The sequence below is a fragment of the Chlorocebus sabaeus genome, chromosome 16, assembly GCF_047675955.1.
Source record: "Chlorocebus sabaeus isolate Y175 chromosome 16, mChlSab1.0.hap1, whole genome shotgun sequence".
Taxonomy (NCBI): domain Eukaryota; kingdom Metazoa; phylum Chordata; class Mammalia; order Primates; family Cercopithecidae; genus Chlorocebus; species Chlorocebus sabaeus.
In genome coordinates, this window is record NC_132919.1 from 37,975,760 (window position 1) to 37,995,941 (window position 20,182).

The 20,182-nt window shown below is 36.8% G+C and overlaps 1 protein-coding gene across 3 annotated transcripts in view; it reads right to left on the minus strand.

The window, feature by feature from the left end:
• The window catches only part of BRIP1 (BRCA1 interacting DNA helicase 1), a 183,822-nt gene that overhangs the window by 101,800 nt on the left and 61,840 nt on the right, over window positions 1-20,182 (minus strand). For all 3 annotated transcript variants that reach the window (XM_037993750.2, XM_008011223.3, XM_073004883.1), the window contains exons 10-13: window positions 16,585-16,717; window positions 5,614-5,768; window positions 2,671-2,836; window positions 2,016-2,156 (exon numbers count right to left, since the gene is read on the minus strand). In XM_037993750.2, the coding sequence (XP_037849678.2) occupies window positions 2,016-2,156; window positions 2,671-2,836; window positions 5,614-5,768; window positions 16,585-16,717 (595 nt within the window). The remainder of the gene's footprint in view (window positions 1-2,015; window positions 2,157-2,670; window positions 2,837-5,613; window positions 5,769-16,584; window positions 16,718-20,182) is intronic.

Consider the following 20,182-nt stretch of genomic DNA (forward strand, 5'->3'; position numbering starts at 1 on the left):
TTATATGAAGTATTTATAGTAATCGGATTCAGAGAAACAGAAAGTAGAATGGTAGTTACCAGGAGTTGGGGAAAGGGGAGAATAGAGAGCTATTGTTTAATGGGAACAGAGTTTCAGTTTTTCATGAGGAGAATGTCTTGAGATTGGTTGCACAACAATATATACATACTTAATAAGACTGAGCTGTATACTCAAAAATGGTTAAGACGGCAAATTTTATGTCATGTATATTCTACCACAATTAAAGTTTTTAAAAAATTTAAGTTGAAGGAAAATATTATAGTATAACAGAATCCAGCTGCACAACTACATTATTATAATTCAGAGACATTACAGGTTAAATGGACTTTTGTGCAGTAGGTTGAGAACATAGAGCCTGTAATAACATTCTTATGAGAAAATGTATGCTGAATTTACCAACTTCCTATATTTATCTGTGTCTCTAAAGAAAGCAACTTGAAAATGTGGAACATGTATTCTTCCTTCACTGCTGTTCATAGTCACATTTCTCAACAGGAACACTCTGGCATTTGGAAAGCACAATTCTTAGTTACATAGGAGTTTAGCATTCTAGGTTCCCAACTACCAAATGCCGTAGTTGCTCCCAGGTAATTGTGAGAACCACAAATGTTCCCACCATAAACCTGTGTATATAGCTTAACCAAGAACTAGCCTTGTGTTAGGCACACAGGTGATGTTAACTTAACCACTTTAGCATTAACCACAGCTTAACATCACCTGTGTGCCTAACTACTTTAAAATACTTCATAAAAAGAAACCAGAAGGCATAATGAAAAATGATAATCTATACATTTCTACAAAAATTAAAATAACATTTTGTAGGCATCGTTATAAACATTAAAATCTTAAATCATAGGACTCATAAGAGTACGTTTAATTCATTTCAGATATTCAAACGTGCTGAACACTTGCTAAATACCAGCTATTAATCTAGGCACAGAGGAAGAATGTGAATGTAAAAGGAAGAATCAGAATACACTATAGTCTAATGGAAAAGAGAAGCATAATTATACAAGCTGGGCATGGTAGTACATGCCTGTAGTCCCAGCTACTCAGGACGCTGAGGCAGGTGGACTGCTTGAGCCCAGGAGTTTGAAGCCAGCCTGGGCAACATAGTGAGACCTTGTCTCTTAAAAGATAAATAAAGTCTGGCCAACATGGCAAAACCCCATCTCTACTAAAAATACAAAAATGCACAAAGCATGGTGGCACACACTCATAATCCCAGCTACTGAGAAGGTTGAGGCAGGAGAGTGGCTGGAACCGAGGAGGCGAAGGCTGCAGTGAGCTGAGATCGCACCACTGTACTCCCGCCTGCAGAACAGAGCAAAATCGTGTCTCAAAAAATAAAAGTAAAAATAAAAATACAGAGATAAATAAATTAGATATAAATAGGCCGGGCATGGTGGCCTGTAATCCCAACACTTTGGGAGGCCGAGGCAGGTGCATCATTTGAGGGCAGGAGTTCAATACCAGCCTGGAAACAACATGGTGAAACCCCATCTTTACTAAAAATAAAAAATAAAAAATTAGCCAGGCGTGTGGCGCACACCTGTAATCTCAGCTACTCGAGAGGCAGAGGCGGGAGAATTGCTTATACCTGAGTGAGCCAAGATCACACCACTTCCCTCTACCCTGGGCAACAGAGCGAGATTCCGTCTCAAAAATAAATAAATAAATAAATAAATTACAAATAATTATACCATGAGAACTAAATAAATCAAAATTTTGTTTTCATTACAAAACTAAAACTTATTTAAAAGAAGAAGCTGAAATACAGCCTTTTGCATCCCAAGTGACTGGATTATTTCCTTCTGTTGACACACTATTAAGTAGCTGACAGACTTTCTTTTATTGTAAAACTGGAATGTTGAATTTCCTATCAAGATTTACTTCCTGGCACTTCAGGTACCTTCTAACTTGTTTATATAGAGTTATCCTGAAGTAAGTAGAAACACTGAAGGCCTTCAAAAAAAAAAAAAAAAACAACTAACCTGTGAATTTTTAATGACATGATTAGCCTCCAGCTGGACAGTAAATGTAACACCAAGTTCTGACGAAAAGGATTTCATTGGTGATAATGTACCAGATGTCAAAACAATAGTCTGAACTTTGCCATTAATATCTGAAAAGGCCTAAAAGAAAACAACATTAAATAAATAAAATCATCTTTAAAAGAGGCTGGGCAAAGTGGCTCACACCTGTAATCCCAGCACTTTGGGAGGCTGAAGCAGAAAGATCGCTTGAGTCTAGGAGACCAGCCTGGGCAATATGGTGAAACCCCGTCTCTACAAAAAATAGAAAAATTAGCCGAGCATGGTGACCCTTGCCTATAGTCCCAGCTACTCGGGAGGCTAAGGTGGGAGGATCGCTTGAGCCCGGGAGGTCAAGGCTGCAGTGAGCTAGATTGCACCACTGCACTCCAGGGAGGCTAAGGTGGGAGGATTGCTTGAGCCCGAGAGGTCAAGGCTGCAGTGAGCTAGATTGCACCACTGCACTCCAGCCTGGGTGAAGAGCAAGACCCTGCCTCAAAACAACAACAACAACAACAACAACAACAAACAACTATCTTTAAAGGAGTTAACCACATTTATTAAAATGCTGGTACTGAGTAGGAAGACAAAATCTCCATTTACATGATGAGCTTACCACAGCTGGATTTAAGCACCAAAAGTTTAGCACACGAACTGCAGTTTTCTGTCGTGAATGTTTCTTATTTTTTGGTAGAATCAACAACCCATTTTTATCTGAAATATCAATCTGATTTGTCCAGGAGTAAGTCTGTTGAATCGCAATTTTATAATCATCTGCAAATCTAGATGCAAAGAAAATGCTAATTAAGTGGAAAAACTTTGTAAAATCTATGACCCAGTTACATACAATATAGAAACTGATTACATTAATTTGAAAGAGCTGGTACCTTCCTATTCAAAAATAACATTCTCCTTACCATTAATTAAATTCAGTAATTCTGATATTAATTAAGTAATTAAATCATAGAATCAACTGATTCTCAGAGGGAATATTAGAAATCATCTAACCATCTATCTTTTACCAGCTACTTCCTAACATCATTTTCAAACATTACATATGTCAGGGCAGAAGCAGAATTAAAATCCAGGCCTCCTAACTCCCAGTCCAGAGCTCTCTGCATGCTCTACTATATGATGAGTTACAAAATAGAAAACAGCATTATGGTTAAAGAAACTAAAAGGTGGGTTATACTTTTTTGTTACATGAGAAAACAGAAAGATAATTTTTACTGAAAGTTTTTAAAGTATTAGCAACAAATTATAAAATTCTTACATTCCTTTGAAACCTGACTCTCAGCCTTCATCTACTTTTAATGAAGGTGCTGAACCAAATGACATCTGTGATACCATCCAGTTTATAACTACTTTCAGTATCAATCTAGAAAATGGCTAAGCTTAAAAAGAATAAAATGTGGCCGGGCATGGTGGCTTACACCTGTAATCCCAGCACTTTGGGAGGCTGAGGCAGGCAGATTACGAGGTCAGGAGTTTGAGACTAGCCTGGCCAACATGGTGAAACCCCGTCTCTACTAAAAATACAAAAAATTAACCGGGCGTGGTGGCTGGTGCCTGTAGTCCCAGCTATTCGGGAGGCTGAGGCAGGAGAATGGCGTGAACCCGGGAGGTGGAGGTTGCGGTGAGTCAAGATCACGCCACTGCACTCCAACCTGGGAGACAGCGAGACTCCGTCTCAAAAAAAAAAAGAAAACAAAGGGGAAATCTTCATGATATCAGATTTGGTCATGATTTACTGGATGTGACACTAAAAGTACAGGCAACAACAAAAAAGGAGAAAGATAAATTGGATTTCAACAAGATTAAAAAGCTTTTCTGCATCAAAGTACACTATCAATGAATGAAAAAACAACCCGCAGAATGGGAGAAAATATTTGTAAAGCATATATCTCTTATAAGACTGACATCCGGAATATATAAATAACTACAACTCAACAACAACAACAAAACAGTAATTCAAAAATGGGCAAAAGACTCCAACAGATATTTCTCCAAAAGAGACATACAATTGGCCAATAAGCACATGAAAAGATTCTCAACATCTCTAGTCATTAGGAAATAGAAATAAAAACCAGATGAAATCACTTGATACCTATTAGGATGGCTATTATAAAAAAAATAAAATAACAAGTGTCAGCAAAATAACAATTCTGATATATGCTGCTACATAAACTGTTGGCAAGGATGTGTAGAAACTGGAACCCTTGTGCATTGATAATGGGAATGGAAAATAATGCAGTTGCTGTGGGAAACAGTATAGTGAGTTCTCAAAAAGTTAAATGCAGCATTACCATATGATCCTGCAATTCCACTGCTAGGTACTTATATACACCTAGAAGAACTGAAAGCAGAACTCAGATATTTGTACACCAACGTTCATAGTAGCATTGTTTACAATAGGCAAAAGATGAAAACAACCCGAATGTCCATTAACAGAAGAATAAATTAACAAACTGGTATATATATACAACGGAATGTTATTCAGCCATAGAAAGGAATGAAATTCTGATATATGCTACTACATAAATGAACTCTGAAAACACTGTGCTAAGTTAATTGAAATTAGCCAGACAAAAAAAAGACAAACATTGTATGATTGCTCTTATGTGAAATACCTAAAAAGGACTTCATAAGATGAAAATAGAATACAGGTTAGCAGGGGATGAGGGGAAAGACTCTAGGGAGTTATTATTTCATGGGTACAGAATTCCTACTTGGAATGATAAAAAAGTTTCTGGAAATCTCTGGAAATGAGTACAATGTACAACATTGCAAACATACTGTACTTAATGGCACGGAGTTGTATACATAAAATGGTTAAAATGGTATATTTTATGTATATTTTACCACATACACAAAAAAATACCAGAACTAGGTTCTACTATAACTTAAGTTATAGGATGAGAGGGATTGGTTGTTTTTCATTTTCCACAGTTTGTACAATAAAAAAGGGACTTTCTGACACTGTAGGAACATAAGAAAACTTTAGCAATAGAAGATAAAAATTTAATATGATTTAATTAAATATATTTAATGATTTCAATATTCATTAATATAAAAGACTAATTTTGGCCAGGTTGGGCTCATGCTTACAATCCTAGCACTTTGAGAGGCTGAGGTGGGAGGATCACTTGAGGCCAGGAGTTCAAGACCATCCTGTTCAACATAGTGAGATCTCATCTCTACAAAAAAAATAAAAATTAAAAAATTAGCTGGGTGTGGGTTGTGCACACCTGTAATCCCAGCTACTCAGGAAACAGGTGGGAGGATTGCTTAAGCCCAGGAGGTCAAGGCTGCAGTGAGCTGTGATCACACAACTGCACTTCAGCCTGGGTGACAGAGCAAGTCCCTGTCTCAAAAAAGCATCAGACTAATTTCAATTCCTCTAAGCCTGTGTCAATAACAGCAAATATATAATAATATCTATAACACTTGTTTTCAATTCTCCTATTTACTCACCCAAAATTGGTATGTATTAAACATATGCTAGCACCCAAATTAGGCTATTTTTAAAGGAAAATACACATTAGTTATCTTCACTTACCTGCTATTTTGCCTAAAAAGATAGTCAAGCACCATAAAAAGTCCTTTAAGCATTATTTGAGTTGATGCACTAATAATAGGTACTTCTCTTGCCTCCTCTTTACCATAAATTGGTGAGATTTTTTCCTCTTTTTGAAGAACAGCAGAAAAATGTCCCTATAAGAAATTACCAAATTAAGTGTAGAGGGGTTGGGAGGGAATTGGAAAAGGAAACTTCTCAAAAATATAATGAAACCCAAACAAAACATGCATTGAAATTTTAGGTGAACAGAATTGCTATAGTGTGATAGTCTGACTTCTCCGAATCTCATATTGAAATGTGATCCCCAGTAATGGAAGTGGGGCATATCGGAAGGTTTGAGATCATGGCGGGTAGATACCTCATGAATAGATTAACAACCTCCCTAGGTGGAGAGGAGGTGAGTTAGTGCTCTGTTAGTTCCCATGAGAGCTGGTTGTTAAAAAGAGCCTGACACCTCCCTCCCTTCTCTCTCTCGCTTCTTCTCTTGCCGTATGATCTGTACAAACCAGCTCCCTTTCACCTCTTGCCATGACTAGAAGCAGGCTAGGGTTCTCAAAAGCAGATGTTGGTGACATGCTTCTTATACAATAACCAAATAAACCTCTTTTCTTTATAAGTTACCCAGCCTCAGGTATTTCTTTGTAGCGATACAAACAGACCAAGACAATTATTAACAGCACAATACTAACAATGTATTTTAGATTGCCATATTAGCAAAATTCTCCTCAAAGACTCTTCAATAATAAGTTAGTATTTAGAAGATTCATTATTTCTCGGTCAATCAGGGTATTATTTGGTGCCTTTCAGAAGTAAGGAATTAAATAAAAATGTAGCAAGTGGCTTCTCCAAAAGTCTTTAAAGAATTGATATGTTGCCTTAAATCCATGAATTATTTCCAGAAAGTAATTTTGATGCTGAGAATAATATGACTACATCACAAGCAAAGCTAAATGACTTAAGGAAACAATACATGTTAAATAACAAAATGTATGTTAACTGGCTCATTGGTCTTTACATGGCTCATAAGTTTTAATAATGGATGAAAGTGTGGACGTTAAAACAAAATTATAAGAAAACAGAAGAGTATGTTTCCTAGATTGTAAAAGAGAAAATTCTGGATATGAAGCAATAAAAGATATTGGTGACAACTCTGATGTCTGACAATAAAATGTGTTCAATGAAAATAAAACGAGGAAATAGGATAAATAAGAACGATACATTTTAGTATTCAGATATATTGTGAAACAACACAAATCTATGAGTAAAAATCAGCCTTACTGAACAAAACATTAAAGAATACAAATAAGTAGAAAGACTTAAAAAACAAACCAACAAAGAACAAACAAGAAAGACAACATGAATGTGGAAAAATATGCAGCCCTGCAATGAAATACAAATATCGAACTATTCTTTTTGAAAAATGAAGTCCCCTCAGCAACACCTTACATCAAGGCTTAATATCCTTCTCCAACACTGGCAGAACACTGGAAATTTACTCTGATAAAATATAGAAAATATAAACTACTAAAGGTGAGGCGCTGTACTAAAAACAGAAGGGCTAAATGAAATCCTACATATTGAATCATGAGAGTACTCCGAGCTCAATTCCCATTAGGTTACGCACACATTGGCAGCTGGGTTGGGGGAGTAGAAAAATAGAAAACTAAGCAATGGAAAAATAAATAAAAAGTTAATTATGGTTCCTTAGGAAACATACATAAAGCTGTATAAAAATATAATCAAGTAAGCTACATTACATTACTATCATGAGCTATAATAATACATACACATGATGATATCCACACTGAATATCAATATAACTATACTGGCAGAATAAAGAGTGAAGAGAGAAAAGAAAGAAGGGAAGAAAAGGAGGAAGCAAAGGAGGAAGAGAGCGCGTATGCATGTGTGTGTGTCAGAGAAGAGTGTGTGTGTGTCTAAAGGAGCTAAATCATCATTATAATTAAGAGAAAGTCAACAGAGAACATCTAAAATTGAAAACTCAAAAGCAGCAGAACCCACGTTATTTTTTTAAATGTGGTTAAATATCAGAAGAAACCACTACAAGAGATAAAAGTGCACTCCAAAGTGAGAATTGGGATTGAGGAGTGGGTCAGAGGAATGCTTTTCTCAACAGAACTAATTGACTCTTTAAATTCTATAGGTATACTACTTTGGTAAAAATTAATTTCTACAAATTTTGATAATCATAATGACAAATTTCTTAGCCAACTAGAATCAGGGCAAATTTCCTTAAATAAAAATGACTATAAAAATATATAATAAAAATATCTTATATGTATATAAGATATAAAATATATAATATAAAAATAACCCACAGAACTCACTTTTTTTTTTTTTTTTTGAGACGGAGTCTGGCTCTGTCGCCCAGACTGGAGTGCAATGGCCGGATCTCAGCTCACTGCAAGCTCCGCCTCCCGGGTTTACGCCATTCTCCTGCCTCAGCCTGCTGAGTAGCTGGGACTACAGGCACCCGCCACCTCACCCGGCTAGTTTTTTGTGTTTTTTAGTAGAGACGGGGTTTCACCGTGTTAGCCAGGATAGTCTCGATCTCCTGACCTCGTGATCCGCCCGTCTCGGGCTCCCAGAGTGCTGGGATTACAGGCTTGAGCCACCGCGCCCGGCCAGAACTCACTTTTAAAAGGTAAATTTTAAGCATGTGAATTATAGCTCAATGAAGCTGTCAAAAAAAAAAAAAAAAAAAAAAAAAAAAAAAAAATTTTTTAACCACAGCAAACATCTCAATAAAGGGTGCAATACTAGTAATTGTTCCTTTAAGCAACAAAACCAGGATTCTTTTTCTTTTTTTATTCTTTTTTTTTTTTTTTGAGACGGAGCCTCGCTCTGTTGCCCAGGCTGGGGTGCAGTGGCGCGATCTCGGCTCACTGCAAGCTCCGCCTCCCGGTTCATGCCATTCTCCTGCCTCAGCCTCTCAGGTAGCTGGGACTACAATCTCCCACCACCACGCCCGGCTAATTTTTTGTATGTTTTTTAGTAGAGACGGGGTTTCACTGTGTTAGCCAGGATGGTCTCGATCTCCTGACCTTGTGATCTGCCCGCCTCAGCCTCCCAAAGTGCTGGGATTACAGGCGTGAGCCACCGCGCGCGGCCCAGGATGTCTTTCTCATTGCCCGTGATAAACAACGCACTGGAAGTCTGCGCCAGCATAGTAAGAAACAAAAACATGAAGAAATTAGAAAGAAATGAGAAAGAAGCCAGTCATTATTCAGACAATATGGTTATCTATACGGAAAATTTAAGATAATCTGTGGACAAACTTGTAAAATAATTCAACAAGGTGGTTAATAAGACAATTATAAGATAAAAATCAAACACCAGTTTGATATAGCAATAACAATTAAAAACGTAATTTTAAAAATATATCATTTGTAATGGAAACAGAAACTTTAAGCTACCGAAGAATAAGTCTAACCAAAAGCATCTAATCTTTTAAAAATAAAATTATAAAATGTTATTGAAAGATAGGAAGAAATAATAATGAAGAACTATATCTTGTCATGAATGGGAGAACTTCATAATGTAAATACATGAATTCTTTCCAAATTAATCTATAAATACAGTGCAATTACAATAAAAGTTCCAACAGAACTTTTCCTAGAGATTATAAGCTAATTCTAAAATTCAAATGGCAGAGTAAAACAAAGGACAGCTGATACAATTCCAAAGGAAAATAATAAAGTGAGGGATATGCCTTACTATATATAAGCACTTTTCTTATTAATTAACAAACGTGACAAATTAGAGAAAAAGAATGGTGGAACAGAATCAAGTCCAAATATAAATTCACACATATATGAAAATTAGAGGGGCTGGGTGTAGCGGTTCACTCTTGTAATCCCAGTGCTTCAGGAGGCCGAGGTGGAAGGATGGCCTGAGGCCAGGAGTTCAAGACCAGCCTAGGCAACATAGTGACACCCTGTCTTTACAAAACATAAAAAAATTAGGCCAGGCATGGGTGGCTCACACTTGTAACACTAGCACTTTGAAAGACCGAGGCAGGTGGATCACTTGAGCTCAGGAGCTGGAGACCAGCCTCAGCAAAATGACAAAACCTCATCTCTATAAAAAAAAAAAAAAGAAAGAAAAAAAATACAAAAAATGAGCCAGGCGTGCAAATATACACCATGGAATACTGTGCAGCCACAAAAAAGGATGAGTTCATGTCTTTTGTAGGGACATGGATGAAGCTGGAAACCATCATTCTCAGCAAACTATCACAAGGACAGAAAACCAAACACTGCATGCTTTCACTCAGGGGTGGGAATTGAACAATGAGAACACTTGGACACAGGATGGGGAACATCACACACGGGCCTGTCGTGGGATGGGGGGAAGGGGAGGGATAGCATTAGGAGATACACCTAATGTAAATGATGAGTTAATGGGTGCACCACACCAACATGGCAGATGTATACCTATGTAACAAACCTGCACATTGTGCACATGTACCCTAGAACTTAAAGTATAATAATAATAAAAATAAAGAATTACCATTTGACCCCGCAGTCCTCTTACTTGGTATATACCCAAAAGAAAATAAATTGCTCTGCCATAAAAAAAAAAAAAAAAAAAAAAAAGAGCCGGGCGTGGTGGCACGCTTGTGGTCCTAGGTACTTGGTGGTGCTGAGGCACAAGAATTGCCTGAACCTGGAAGGCGGAGATTGCAGTGAGCTGAGATTACACCACTGCACTCCAGCCTGGGTAACAGAGTGAGATTCTGTCTCAAAATGAATAAATAAATAAATAAATAGCCAGGTGTGGTGATGCATGCCTGTAGTTCCAGCTACCGAGGATCTGTGGCAGGAGGATCCCTTAAGACCAGAAATCCAAGGTTACAGTGAGCTATGAATGCACCATTGCACTTCATTCTGGGCAACACAGCAAGACCCTGTCTCTTAAAAACCAAAAAAAAGTTAAAAAATAATTTTTTTAATTAAAAAAAGAAAATTAAATAGGTAACAGGTGGCATTACAAATTAGAGGGAAATTAATATGCACTATTTAGGAAACAGTGCTGGGACAATTCTGTATCTATACAGGAAAAAAATTGATTCATAAATTCACAACATAAACAAAATGAATCCAAGGCTTTGTAAAAGTATTTATAAATCCCATCCTTTATAAACAATAAATACCTTAAAACTTTTAGGAGAAATATAACAGGATAAGAAAAGACTGCTGAAAGTAAATTCAAAAACCACAATTCATAAGGGATGTTCATATCAGAACTGTTTATTACACTGGGAAACTGGAAATAACCTATATTTCAACTTACCAGATTAATCAATTTAGAATATGTACACTCATAAAAATGCTACACTGCAGTTAAAACTTATGTGAAGGAATCTTTAAATAGGAAAAGTATACATAATATATTGTTAAATTAAAAGAGGCTAAAAGAAATGTGTCATATCAGAAATATATTTATAATAAGCAAATATGGGAACAGAAGGCATAAGTAGACATAAATCACAATGTGCATAATGTTCATCTTTGAGTTTATGAGTCATTTTTCTTTGTGCCATTCTGTATTTTCCAGTTTTTTCTTCGACATACATTTTATTTGTACATTTTATAACTGACATGTAACATATACAGTAGAATGAACTAATCTTACATGTACATCTCACTAAATACACACACCTCCCCATGTAACTAACACCCAACCAGGATACAAAACATTCCTAGAATCCCAGATATTCCTTTGTGCCCCTTCTCAGCCCAAACTGCTCTGAATCCCCACATAGTTGTAACCTGTACTTCAACTTCTGTCACTATAATTAGGTTGGTCTGTTCTTCAATTTCATAAAAATCGATTTATACAGTTTATACCCTTTTGAATCTGGTTTCCTTCACCTAACATAATATTTAAGATTCATCTAGGGTCAGGCGCGGTGGCTCCTAGCACTTTGGGAGGCCATGGTGGGCGGATCACCTGAGGTTGGGAGTTCAAGCCCATGGTGAGCAGATCACTTGAGGTTGGGAGTTCAAGGCCAGCCTGACCAACATGGAGAAACTCCATCTCTACTAAAAATACAAAAAATTAGCCAGGCGTGGTGGCGCATGCCTATAATCCCAGCTACTCGTGAGTCTGAGGCAGGAGAATCACTTGAACCCAGGAGGCGGAGGTTGCAGTGAGCTGAGATAGTGCCACTGCACTCCAGCCTGGGCAACAAGAGTGAAACTCCATCTCCAAAAAAAAAAAAAAAACAAAAAAAAACAAAAAAAAAAAACCTATATGGTTGTGTTGGAAGTAGTTCATTTTTTATTGCTATGTAGTATTCTACTATGTGAATATGCTACAATTTATCCCTTTTTTTAAAAACAGGGCCTTGCCCTGTGCCCCAGCCTGGAGTGTAGTGGTGCAATCACGGTTCACTGTAGCCTCAACCTCCTGGGTTCAGGTGATCCTCCTGCCTCAGCCTCCCAAGTAGCTGGGACTACAGCACACTGCCACCATACCTGGCTAATTTTTTGTATTTTTTTTTGTAGAGACAGGGTCTCACTATATTGCCCAGGCTGGTCTTGAACTCCTGGCCTCAAGCAATCTGCCAGCTGCAGCCTCTCAAAGTGCAGGATTACTGGCATGCACCATCACCCTCACCCCCATTTTACTGTTATATAAATAACTTTCAAAATGCAAACAATTTATGCAAAAAAAATTATGAAAGATGTCACAACATGGAAAAATTCCTATAATAGATACCATGTTGCATTTTTAAAATGCAGGGCAATATCGTGAAAATGGCCATACTGCCCAAGGTAATTTATAGATTCAATGCCATCCCCATCAAGCTACCAATGAGCTTCTTCACAGAATTGGAAAAAACTGCTTTAAAGTTCATATGGAACCAAAAAAGAGCCCGCATCTCCAAGACAATCCTAAGTCAAAAGAACAAAGCTGGAGGCATCACGCTACCTGACTTCAAACTATACTACAAGGCTACAGTAACCAAAACAGCATGGTACTGGTACCAAAACAGAGATATAGACCAATGGAACAGAACAGAGTCCTCAGAAATAATACCACACATCTACAGCCATCTGATCTTTGATAAACCTGAGAGAAACAAGAAATGGGGAAAGGATTCCCTATTTAATAAATGGTGCTGGGAAAATTGGCTAGCCATAAGTAGAAAGCTGAAACTGGATCCTTTCCTTACTCCTTATACGAAAATTAATTCAAGATGGATTAGAGACTTAAATATTAGACCTAATACCATAAAAATCCTAGAGGAAAACCTAGGTAGTACCATTCAGGACATAGGCATGGGCAAAGACTTCATGTCTAAAACCCCAAAAGCAACAGCAGCAAAAGCCAAAATTGACAAATGGGATCTCATTAAACTAAAGAGCTTCTGCACAGCAAAAGAAACTACCATCAGAGTGAACAGGCAACCTACAGAATGGGAGAAAATTTTTGCAATCTACTCATCTGACAAAGGGTTAATATCTAGAACCTACAAAGAACTCAAACAAATTTACAAGAAAAAAACAAACAACCCCATCCAAAAGTGGGCAAAGGATATGAACAGACATTTCTCAAAAGAAGACATTCATACAGCCAACAGACACATGAAAAAATGCTCATCATCACTGGCCATCAGAGAAATGCAAATCAAAACCACAATGAGATACCATCTCACACCAGTTAGAATGGCGATCATTAAAAAGTCAGGAAACAACAGGTGCTGGAGAGGATGTGGAGAAATAGGAACACTTTTACACTGTTGGTGGGATTGTAAACTAGTTCAACCATTATGGAAAACAGTATGGCGATTCCTCAAGGATCTAGAACTAGATGTACCATATGACCCAGCCATCCCATTACTGGGTATATACCCAAAGGATTATAAATTATGCCGCTATAAAGACACATGCACACATATGTTTATTGCAGCACTATTCACAATAGCAAAGACTTGGAATCAACCCAAATGTCCATCAGTGACAGATTGGATTAAGAAAATGTGGCACATATACACCATGGAATACTATGCAGCCATAAAAAAGGATGAGTTTGTGTCCTTTGTAGGGACATGGATGCAGCTGGAAACCATCATTCTTAGCAAACTATCGCAAGAACAGAAAACCAAACACCGCATGTTCTCACTCATAGGTGGGAACTGAACAATGAGATCACTTGGACTCGGGAAGGGGAACATCACACACCGGGGCCTATCATGGGGAGGGGGGAGGGGGGAGGGATTGCACTGGGAGTTATACCTGATGTAAATGACGAGTTGATGGGTGCAGCACACCAACATGGCACAAGTATACATATGTAACAAACCTGCACGTTATGCACATGTACCCTACAACTTAAAGTATAATAATAATAAATAAATTTAAAAAAAAAATGCAGGGCAAAAATTTATGTATATCCTGATTAAAATATATGTTTTAATAGTCACATGCCCAGAATGTTATTGTGATCATGTTAGCAATTATTTTCATCATTTTTTGTTCAAAAATCTCTTTGAGAAATAACATCAGCCAGATGGAAGAATTTGAGTTTTCCAGCCAGGCGCGGTGGCTCACACTTGTAAGCCTAGCACTTTGGGAGGCCAAGGCAGGCGGATCACTTGAGGTCAGGAGTCTGACACCAGCCTGGCCAACGTGGTGAAATCCCGTCTCTGCCAAAAATACAAATATTAGTCGGGCATGGTGGGGCATGCCTGTAGTCCCAGCAACTCGGGAGACTGAGGCATGAGGATCGCTTGAACACGGGAGGCAGAGGTTGCAGTGAGCTGAGATCACACCACTGCCCTCCAGCCTGGACAACAGAGTGAGACTTTGTCTCAAAAAAAAAAAAAAAAAAGAATTTGAGTTTTCCATTGTCATCTCCCAACAATGAACCAATTCTGACAACCACCCACATATGACAGTACCTTTGTTAACAGTCTAAGAGTCTAGCAGAGAAGTTCCAGGACCCCATTGGAGCAAAAAATCCAAGAACAGATGCATTGAAGAGGGCAAAAAGTATAGTTTCATATTATCCACATCACCCCTGCCCCATGGAAGTACAGCTCAGTGCCAAGAGAGCCTCCATTAGCCCACAATTCTTCCCATGGGGAAAAGTGAGAATATAGTGAGTGATTAATGAAATAAAGAAAATGTGGCACATATATATGTAAAATGAAATATTATTCAGTCTTAAAAAACAAGAAAATTTTGCCATTTGCAACAACATGGATGAAACTGGAAGTATTATGTTATCTGAAATAAGCCTGAGAGACAAATACTGCATGCTATCACTCATATGTGTAATCTAAAAAAGTTGTACTCATACAAGCAGAGTCCTCAGCCCCAAAGTTCACTGGCAAAGATATAGAACAGCAGGAACTTTTGTTCATTGCTGGTGGGAATGCAAAATGGTACAGCCACTTTTTGTCAAGAGACAAAGTCTTGCTATGTTGCTCAGGCTGGAGAGCAGCTATTCACAAGCACACAATCATAGTGCACTACAGCCTCAAATTCCTGGGTTCAAGCAATCTTCCTGCCTCAGCCTCCCAAGTAGCTGAGACTACAGCCGCATGCCACCATACCCAGCAGTTACAGCCACTTTTGAAGACTGTTTAGCAGTTTCTTGCAAAGCTAAACACAGTCTTACCATATAATACAACAATTGTGTTCCTAAGTATTCATACAAATGAGTAGAAAGCTTGTCACTAATAGAAATGTTTATAACAGCTTTATTCACAATTGCCAAAACCTGGAAACCATCAATGTGTCTTTCAGTAGGTGAATGGATAAACTATGATACATCCAGATAACGAAATATTATTCAGCTATAAGAAGAAATGAGCTATCAAGGCAAAAAAATGCATGGAGGAATCTTAAATGCATATTGTTAAGTTAAAGAGGCCAGTCTGAAAAGACTACATACTGCACAATTTCAACTATATGGCATTCTGGAAAAGGCAAAACAATGGAGTTAGTAAAAAAAATCTGTGGTTGCCAAGGGTTTGGTGGGTATGGGCGTGGTGTGGTGGAGGGATGAAGAGGTATAACACAGAAGAATTTTAGGACAGTGAACACACTCTGTATGACACTGTAGTGGTGGATTCCTAGGCAAAATCTAATTGAACTCTACAACACAAGGGGTAAACCCTAAGGTAAACTATGGACTTAAATGAACAATAATGTATCAATAATGGTTTATCAATTGTAACAAATATACTACACTCTTGTAAGAGATCAATAATGGGGAAACTGTGGAGTTGGTGTGTATTGTGTATGTGTATAGGTGTGTAGCTGGGAGTGGAAGTATATGAGAATTCTGGACCTTGTGCTTAATTTTTCTCTAAACCTAAAATAACCATTCTAAAATATATAATCTAGTAATTTAAATAAGTAAATAGGAACAAAAAAAGAAAATATATTCTTATCTGTAAAAAAACACTAGAAAATATAATGAAATTTAGGCAGCCTCTATTTAGAAAAATGTACTAAAGTATATACTCATAAAATTTTGCATATAGCTTCATAAGTTTCATAGTCTTCCAAAGCCTACTCATGATCTCTCCATGAATATCAGGTTTATAATTTCTAAATTAAGATGAACAAAATAGGAATTTCTCCTTTTTTTATTTTCTAAAATTTTTAACTTTTACAATTGACTAAATAAATCTACAACCTAAAAATATTGACTCCTTTTAGCTTTAAACAAAGCAATTAATCCCTGTAAAGACTTATTTCCTTCAAATTAAATAATGCTATGTTTTCAGCCACAATTTACCCATGCCATCACTTAAAGATTATCAAATTTAGATAATAAAATTTTTAAAAATTTAAATTGCTATATTTAAAACTTCTGGGTTACTCACTAGATTTAATCTGGATTTAGTCATGACTAAATCACTTCTAATTCACTAAATACATTTCATAGGTAGAAAAAAAATCTTACCTGCAAAATGGGAAAAGTAGCAGTGGTGATGCCCATTTTGTGTAAATTTAAGAGCATTTCATTTCCACTCCATATTTTACAAGCTGATTCATAATCTCTTTCTACAAGATATTCAGAGTTTGCTTCTAACCAACTGAAATAAAATAAAACAATTTTGTCAACCAGTATCATACTTACATGCACTATTTCAACAGAACAAGAGAATCATATTGTCATGCATTGATCTGTATTTCTTGACATTCTTAGGACATGAATGTGGATTAATTAAGAAATCTTTTAAAAAGCATGCATGTTTCATATTGCAAAATAAACTTTATATAACTAAAAAGAAAGCTTTTATTCAGAAGAAACAAACATGCATATGATTTCCCACTTGTTTTGTGGATTCACATTGCTTTACTTAGCTAATGTCGCTTCAACTGAGAGCCAGGTGTTAGGTACTTATCCCAAATATATATAAAAGGAAATGCAAAACAACCTAATAAAGAAATTAAAGTGTTACATATTAACACAAAAAAGAGAATTACTAGAAAATATATCAATACATTCATTGATCTATATACACATTCATACATTAAGTGTTTGAATGCCTATTTTATTCCAGTCATTGTTCTGGGTAGTGAAAATAACAGCAGTTAAATAATATAGGCAAGGTCTTTACTCTCATGGAAATTACATTCTACTAAAGGGAGACAGGAATAAACATAAAAACAAATACATAAATAAGAAAATATCAGGTAGCCATGGGATACTATACAGCCATAAAAAAGAACGAGAACATGTCCTTTATGGGAACATGGATGGAGCTGGAGATCATTATCCTTAACAAACTAACGCAGGAACAGAAAATCAAATACTACATGTTCTCACTTGTGAGAGCTAAATGATGAGAACACATGGGCAAGAGGGGAACAGCACATATCGGATGGTGTAGGGTTGGAGAAGGGAAGACGATCAGGAAAAATAACTAATGAGTATAAGGCTTAATACCTGGGTGATGAAATAATATGTACAAGAAACCCCCATAACATGTTTACCTATATAACAAACCTGCACATGTACCCCTGAACTTAAAAGTTAAAAAAAGTTCTAATAAAATGAAAAAAAAAATCAGGTAATGATATACAAATAAATTATGAAAATAAATTAGTTTAATATAACCTAGTTGCTACTTTAATTTCAATGTCAAGAACGCTCTCCCTGAGGTGACATTTATCTAACAACTGAATGCAAAAAGTATCCAGTCATGGGAGAATCACAAAGAAAGAAATATCCAAGCAGAAGGAATAGCTAGGACAAAGGTCCTGAGGTGGTTAGAAAATTTTGCTTGTTTGAGGGCCTGAAAGAAAGCCAATGTGATTTGCAGCACAATGGGTAAAAATGAATAATGGTATGAACAATGTCAGAGTGATAAGTAGAAATCAGGTCATCCTGAGTCACGATAAGAAATCTGAATCTATTCAAAGTGCAATGGGACAGCTTGGGTTTTTTTTTATTTTTAATTTTTGTGGGTATATAGTAGGTGTATATATTTATGGGGTACATGTTTTGATACAGGCATGCAATACATAATAATCACATCATGGAAGATGGGGTATCCATCCTCTCAAACGTTAATCCTTTGTGTTACAAATAATCCAATTATATTTAGTCATTTTTAAATGTACAGTTAAATCATTATTGACTACAGTCACAGTGTTGTGCTATCAAATACTAGGACTTATCCATTCATTCTATTTTTCTTTTCTTTGTACTCATTAACCAACCCCACCTCTCCTGTGATCCCCACCCACCACCCTTCCCAGCCTCTGGTAAACCATCCTTCTACTCTCTATCTCAATGGATTAAATTGTTTTCATTTTTAGATCCCACAAATAAATAAGAATATGTGCTTTTTGTCCTTCTGTGCCTGGCTTATTTCACTTAACACAGTGACCTCCAATTTTATCCATGTTGTTGGAAATGACAGGATCTCCTTCTGTGTTATAGTTGAGTGGTACTCCATTATGTATATGTACCACATTTTCTTTATCCATTCATCTGTTGATGGACATTTAGGTTGCTTTCAAATCTTAACTATTGTGAATAGTGCTGCAGCAAACATGGGAGTACAGATACACTTTTGATATACTGATTTCCTTTATTTGGGGTATATATCTAGCAGTGGGATTGCTGAATTTCTTGGTAGCTCTAGTTTTAGTTTTTTGAGGAACTTCCAAATTGTTCTCCATAGTGGCTGTCCTAATTTACATTCCCACCAACAGTGTACGAGGATTGTCTTTTCTCCACATCCTCGCCAGCATTTGTTGTTGCCTGTCTTGCATAAAAGTCATTTTAACTGGGGTAAGGTGATATCTCATTGTAGTTTTGATCAGCAGAGAAATGTTGATCAATGATGTTGAGCGCCTTTTCATATGTCTGACTGCCATTTGTATGTCTTTAGAGAAATGTCTATTCAAATCTTTTGTCAATTTTTAATTAAATTATTAGATTTTTTCGTACAGAGTTGTTTGAGCTCCTTATATATTCTGGTTATTAATCCCTTGTCAGATGTGCAGTTTGCAAATATTTCCTCCCGTTCTGTGGGTTGCCTCATCACTTTGTTGATTGCTTCCCTTGCTCTCCAGCAGCTTTTTAACTTGATGTGATCCCATCTGTCCATTTTTGCTTCAGTTACCTGTGCTTGTGAGGTATTGCTCAAGAAGTTTTTCCCCAGACCGATGTCCTGGAGAGTTTTTCCAATGTTTTCTGGTAGTAGTTTCATAATTTGAGGTTGTAGATTTGTCTTTAATCTATTTTGATTTGATTTTTGTTAATGGTGAAAGATAGGGGTGTCGTTTTATTCTCCTGCATATGGATATCCAGTTTTGCCGGCACCATTTATTGAAGAGACTGTCTTTTCCTCCGTGTATGTTCGTGAGTTCACTGTAGGTGTGTGGATTTGTTTCTGAGTTTTCTGTTCTGTTCCATTGATCTGTGTGTCTGTTTTTATGCCAGTACTGTCCTGTTTTGGTGGAAAGGTTTTAAATACAGAGTTTTAAATAAAAGAGAGACTATCTATTTTACATGTTTAAAAAATGATTCTAGCTACCAAGCTAGAATTGATTACTGGAGAAAGATGAGTGAAAGTAGAGACCTGTTAGGAGGTTGTTATAATATTCTTGTTAAGAGAAGACTGTAGGATAGATATGCACAGTCAATGAAATTTAGGAATTGGGGATATACTGTGCAGTTGGCATCTATAAGACTTACTCATTAATTGGATGAGGTGAGGCAGTAAGGATATTATCAAGGATAATATTTAACTTTTTTATTTGAGGAACTGATACATACTGTTTGCTTAGATGAGGAAGACTGGGGAGAAAACAGAACACACGGGAAGGGAAGGAATTTTGTTTTAGATGTAAAGTTGAAATGTCTATTTGATATCCAAAAAGAGCTATAAAGTAGAAAGTTGGATATGAGAATGGCATTTTAGGGAGAGGCTAAAGCTAGAGACATAGGTTCAGGCCTCACCAGTGCTGCAGATTATATTCTAAGCTATAATACTATAAGCTATTTAGGGAAAATAGAGCTACAAAAGAAACTAGGTCCCAGT